The sequence below is a fragment of the Martes martes genome (assembly GCF_963455335.1).
Source record: "Martes martes genome assembly, chromosome: 9".
Taxonomy (NCBI): domain Eukaryota; kingdom Metazoa; phylum Chordata; class Mammalia; order Carnivora; family Mustelidae; genus Martes; species Martes martes.
This window is the reverse complement of record NC_137896.1, coordinates 62,711,947-62,717,732: the sequence shown is the minus strand read 5'-3', so window position 1 is coordinate 62,717,732 and position 5,786 is coordinate 62,711,947. Positions and strand designations below refer to the sequence as shown.

At 61.4% G+C, this 5,786-nt stretch overlaps 1 protein-coding gene across 2 annotated transcripts; it reads right to left on the bottom strand.

Moving 5' to 3' along the window:
* Positions 1-2,106: 2,106 nt before the first annotated feature.
* SIX2 (SIX homeobox 2) lies at positions 2,107-5,153 on the bottom strand (the record flags this gene model as incomplete). Of its 2 annotated transcripts, none has more annotated exons than XM_080813872.1 (2): positions 2,107-2,437; positions 4,588-5,153. In XM_080813872.1, the coding sequence occupies 2 exons, from the start codon at positions 5,151-5,153 to the stop codon at positions 2,107-2,109; spliced, it is 897 nt and encodes a 298-aa protein (XP_080669998.1). The 2 variants fall into 2 exon arrangements, with proteins under 2 accessions (XP_080669998.1, XP_080669999.1); XM_080813873.1 differs by having other exon boundaries at positions 4,594-5,153.
* Between the last annotated feature and the right edge of the window lie 633 nt (positions 5,154-5,786).

Below are 5,786 nucleotides of genomic sequence, written 5' to 3'. Positions count from 1 at the left end.
CCGAGTGAGCCCACCCAGCTGTCCGCGGAAGCCCGCATCTCGCATCTCGGCCGAACGACTCCACAGTACTCAGAAAGGACGTGCAAAAGGGTCTTTGGCGAAGGCGATTTCATCAGGGAGGGAGGTCTCCAAAGAGGTCCCAGCACTCTAGGATCTCGCTGTTGGAAGAGCGCCTCATTCCCTCTTTCCCGTGGATTCCAGGTGGCATGCCTGCACCGAAATGTCCTGGGCGCGGAGGAGGAACGTGTTCCGTACCCACAGCCCGTGGTGACCCGAGACGCAAAAGCCACAACTTCCTCCTCAAGGAGTCCTGCACAGCTTGGAATCTGGCAGGATAGGCTTCGGCGGGCGCGCCGCGAAATGTGGAGGGGGAGAGGTGGACCGGGGCCCCAGAAGGGAGAGGCTGCTACAGGTTAATGTACCCATACTAGGGACCTACTGAGCACGGTGTGCGGAGGCGCCCCCCCCCCCACACCGCCTCACAGGCCAAGCCCTCGTGCCCCCCCCCCCCGCTCCTATTTAAAATGTGCGCCCACCGGCTGTGCCACCCCAGTCTCCTCAGACTTCCCTTCTTCCCCCCCTTCTTTCATCACCGTCCTTAAACGACTGATTTCAGAGCCTGGAGACCTTTCCTCTACGTCCACACGCACCACCCGGGCTTTGCGCGGGCTCCGCGGCTCTCCTTGGGGCCTGCGAACCTGCCCAGGGCGTGCCACCAGGTTCTGGGGACTGCTGCCACCGCTAAGGAAACCTCCATGGTCCGATTTGTTCCCCAGCTTTGGCATCTCCAAACATGCATCCCTTCCTTGTTCAGCACACAGCTTCTCTTTTCTTACTCTCCTCCCGAAATGAAGAAAGAGCAGAGCGAGGGCCCTGCTCTGGCGATGAGGGGAGAAGAGTCCCCAAGAGGAGAAGACTACCCACCCCCTTCCTGCTTTTGCAGGGAGCTTTCCGGACAAGAAAGCGGAGGCAGGGCTTTGGGGGGAGTGGGAGGAGGTTTCAGAGTTTTCGATCCCTTCACCTTAAGGGCTGTTATGCCCCGTGTATGGGGGAAGGCGGCTCCCGGTTTCTGGGGCTCCTGGGACATTGCTGCCCAGAACGGTCCACCGGGGTGTCGAGTCCCTGTAGGGAAATCAGACACTGCTGCACTCCCGGATCCCGGGCCTTGTGGTATGTATCCATATATATATTTATGATTTCTAATTTTATTATAAAATAAAAGCAGAAATATTTCCCGAAGAACATTCACATGAGGGCATAACAGGGAGACGGCAAGTCCGCGGCTCGGGAGGCACACACTCTGCCGGAGCACTGTGGCCCCAGCCCCGGGAGGAAGAGGAGAGAGCGCGGCGGGCCTCACGGAGAGAAAGAGAGGGGCAAGCGGCAAGGGCGCCGCTCGGAGGTCCCGGCGCCCCGGCCCTTTCTCTTTCGCTTAAGTTATTAGGCGCAGAGCAGACACCTGCAGCCCCACTGAACCTTGGGGAGGGCCTCTGGAGAAGGCCTGGTTCCTCTGCTCTTCCCCTGCCACGTCCACCCGGGAAAGCGAGGAAGGAGGATGCAAATAGACGTCCCGGCAGGAAGAGAAAGGCTCAGGGGGTACAGACCTGGGGGCCAGGAGAGCAAGGGGCCCCGCCAGAGGAGAGACAGAAAAACAGAAATAGAGAAACAGAAACATACTGAGGGGTGACAAGCCAGAAATATAGAGGGATCGGGACCAGGGAAAGCAAGAAGGGGACGGAGAGAGGACAAGAGAGAAGGAAGGGAAAGGAACTGGAAGAAAGAGCAGGGAAGGGAAGGGAAAAGGGGAAAAGGGGTGAGAAGGTCTGGAGAGAGAATATGAGAATGGTGTATAATTTATTCCCTTCCCGGGTTCAAGGCCGGTCCCAGGCCTCCAAACGATCTCAGAAGCAACTCGTTGAAAACAAATCCCAGATGAAGACCAAACCAAAGAGCCATCCCCCCTGCCCTGGCCGGCGGTTCTGCCCGCTCAGCGAGTGGGACTTGCAGTACCTGATGGGGCCGCCGGCACAGGGGGCCCTCCCGACACCGTCTCTGCGGTCCCCAGCGCCAAGCCTGGAAGGCGAGCGCGTCGAGGCAGGCGGGGCTCTAGGAGCCCAGGTCCACGAGGTTGGCCGACATGGGGTTGAGGATGGAGTCCTGCAGGCCGTGGTGGTGCTGCAGCGGGTCCGCGCCGCCTCCGCCCGGCACGGGCACGGGTACGGCGCTGGGGCCGGGAGGGTGGCCCAGGCTGTGCAGGGACGGCAGCCCAGGGGGCGGCGGCGGGCTGAGCAGCAGAGCGGGGCTCGACGACGAGTGGTCTGGCGTCCCCGACGGCGTCTTCTCGTCCTCCGAGCTGCCTAGCACCGACTTGCCGCTGCCATTCAGCGATGCAGCCAGCGGGTTGTGGCTGTTGGAGTTGGAATTCTCGCTGTTCTCCCTGCAAGTGCGGGAGCAAAGCGGCCGGGTCAGCGGGGAAACCGAGGCCGCTCGGCGCCACCGCGTCGCCCGGAGCCAGACCCCGCCGCTCGCCTCCGCGCCACAGCCGCCGGGCGCTGCCCGCGGGGTGTTTTCGGTTTCTACGGTTTTCTCCGCCTGGCCTGGGGCTCGCGTGCTTTCTGCCGATTCTCTTCCTCGCTCAGTACAAGATTTTCTCTCTCTTTTGTCCTTTTCTCTGTGCCATCTCTATCCCTTCACGTCTCCTGTTCTTAACCTCTTGAATATCCTTCCTGTTCTTTGTAGGTTCCAGCCCTACCGAGTCCCCCCTTCACTGAGTTGCTAACATTTCTTTGCCAGAGGAGAGGGGCCGCAGAGCAGGGCTCAGTAGAGTTGGGGGAGAAGGAGACAGGGAGGAAGGGAAGATGCCTGGATTTTCAGATTCTTGGCTCCCCGAGCCAGAGTTGTTGAGTAGAGGTGGGGCTGGGAGAGCGAGGGTTCATGTGAAGTTAGAGCTCTCAAAGGCCTTCGCCACTTAAGGGAAATCTCTGATTGAGGGTCAGGTTCCTGGAGCTTAGGGTCCTTTCTTTCTATGTCCAAACTGGCAGGTCTTGTGAGGACTCTCCTTGCTGGGCCCAAAGACAGGACAAGGCCCTAAGGATGTAGCCTTCCCCTCCTTGGTGGCACAGCGCAAACTTCCGCTAGAAGACTGAAGCTGGGGGCTTGGAGGGCAGCCCTTGGTTGGGGGGATTGCTCATCCAGGCCTAGACTTCTCCAGCATATAGAAACTGGGGGGTTCTGCCGCTCTCACCTGGGGCCTGGCCTGAGAACCTGAGTTCTTCAGGGGTCTGGATGCATGCCAGGCTGGGTAGAGGGGGACCCCGGCAAGGAGAACCCACCTCCTGCTCTGCCTTTGACTGCCAGCCCTGACCAGATCGGGAGATTTGAAATCTTGGGTCATTTTTCTCTTCACTGGCTTTCCAAGACCTTTCTTTCTTTCTGTTTTCCTGGAGGGGAACTTCCCACATGGCTGGCAGTGGAGAACTTCCAACTGTACATACCCCAACCTCATTGTCTGGGAGGCCAGGGTCGGCCTGAAGCTCCCCCCTTTCACTTTCAGAGATCTGGTTCCACTGTTCAGCAACACCCCACCCCCCAACCCGGACCCTAATCATTTACTCTGGGCTGTACCGCGCCCTATACCCCCAACCCCAGGTGTCTTGTTTTGCTGTTACACTCAGGCTGGATTTCTGTTCCCACAACCGGTTTTTCTCCCATTTCCTTCTTCATATTTGGGGTTCAGAGGAGCCACACGCTGGCAGTCACTAGGGCCTAATGGTCAACTGTTAGGCTGGTTCAGGAAGTCCTGGTTTCCTTGAGGACAGGCAACTCCCAGCCCTTCTGCAGCTCTCAGTTCACCCCAGAACTACCCACCTCCCGCACTGTAGGGCCTGAGGGGAGAAGAGTCAAGAGCCGGGCAGGCCAGGGAAGGACTGCTGGGTCCAAGAAGGCAGGAAAAAGGGCATGTGTTTCTCTTTTGCTCTCCTACAACTGACATTTCCTCCCGGTCTTGCTCCTCTTGGTCCTTCCTATAAAGGATAAAGTCTCCCTATCAACTTCCATATCCAGACAAGGACTATTCTTGCCCAGGGCCCTCCTAGTGCAGGTCACACCAGGGAAGTATTAATCCCAGTCCTGACCCCCTAATCCCACTTGGGCCTAGAGCTGAGTAAGACGAACAGGAAGTGCGCAGAAGTGCCTGTGAATTCGTACAGACAGCCCCAAATCTGCAGCCCTGAGAGTCCCCTCTGTCCTTCCGAAGACTGTCACACCCTGCCTGTCGTGTCCCCCCTTGCACAGGATCCAGCCACTGTCTTGCTTTCGTCCCAAAGTTCGCTGCCTCTCCACTTTTCTTCGCAAGCGACCAGGGAGTGAGCTGACAACCTCCCCGATGGCTTTGCCCGCTTTAGACAAATTTCTGACCTCTCGGTCTCCCACCACAAGACCTGAAGGCCGGTAGGGTCAGTCGAGGCTGCAGCTGGGCCGTGGCAGGGACCGAGTATCCCGTTTAGGCCTCTTCCCGGGGGCTGCGCATACGCCCCGCGACCCCCTCCCTGGAGCCCCGGGGGGAGCTGGCGCCGAAGTTCTACTTACTCGTACCTTTCTTTGGCCTCCGCTGCCCGGTCACGCTGCCGCCGGTTCTTGAACCAGTTGCTGACCTGCGTGGTGGTGAGGCCCGTGGCCTCGGCCAGCTCGCGCTTCTCGCGCGGTGAAGGGTAGGGGTTATGCGCGTACCACTCGCGCAGCACGCTGCGACTCTTTTCCTTGAAGCAGTAGCTGGTCTCCTCGCCGTCCCAGATGGAGCGCGGCAGCGGAAACTTGCGGCGCACGCGGTATTTGCCCACGGCGCCCAGGGGCCTGCCGCGCAGCTTCTCCGCCTCGATGTAGTGCGCCTTGAGCCACAGCTGCTGCAGCTTGGCGTGGTTGTGCGGCGAGAACTGGTGGCTCTCCAGGATCTTGTAGAGCTCGCGGAAGTTGCCGCGGTGGAAGGCCACCACCGCCTTGGCCTTGAGCACGCTCTCATTCTTGTGGAGGTGCTCGCAGGCGGGCAGCGACCACAGGAAGCGGCCCAGCCGCTCGATGTTGCCGCCCTGCTGCAGCACCTCGCACACGCACGCCACTTGCTCCTGCGTGAAGCCGAAGGTGGGCAGCATGGACATGGTGCCGGCTGCGCCCCCGCCCGCCCGCGCGCGCCCTCACCGCGCTGCGCAGTCCGGCATGGGCGCCTCCCCGCCGGGCCGTCCGCGCCGAGAGGCGGGCGGGGCTGCCCCCCCTGGCCCCGCGCGGTCTCCCGGCGAACTCCGAGTCACTGCAGCCGGTCCCGGCGCCGGCCGCAGCTGCCGCGCTCCTCCGCGCCCCCGCCGCCTTCGCGCCTCGCCTGCGCCCTCGTCCAAGCCCGGGGGTCGCCCGGGGCGCCGCTCCGCATGCTCCGCGCCCGCCCGCCGCTCCCTCGCTCGCTTTTCGCTCGCTCTCCCTCCCGTCTAGCTCGCTCGCTGCTTTTTTAATAATATTATTCTAAGCGGGCATGAGGCGCGGCGGCCCGCGCCCTGATTGGTCTGGTTATCTGACCCGGGGCCTGCCCGCGCCAGACAATAGTCGGAGTCAAATTATTCGCCATGGAGACGCTGTCAGTCACTGGTAACCCGAGCCCCGGCGGGTCGGGCGGCTCCCCCCGGCCGGCTCCGCTGACAGATCGCCGGGCTCAGCGCAAAGCCGAGGGCGGCCCGAGACGCGAGCGGGAGGTGCTCCAAGAACCTGGGAGGAGGAGAGGACCGGGCGGGGGCCGGCGGCGG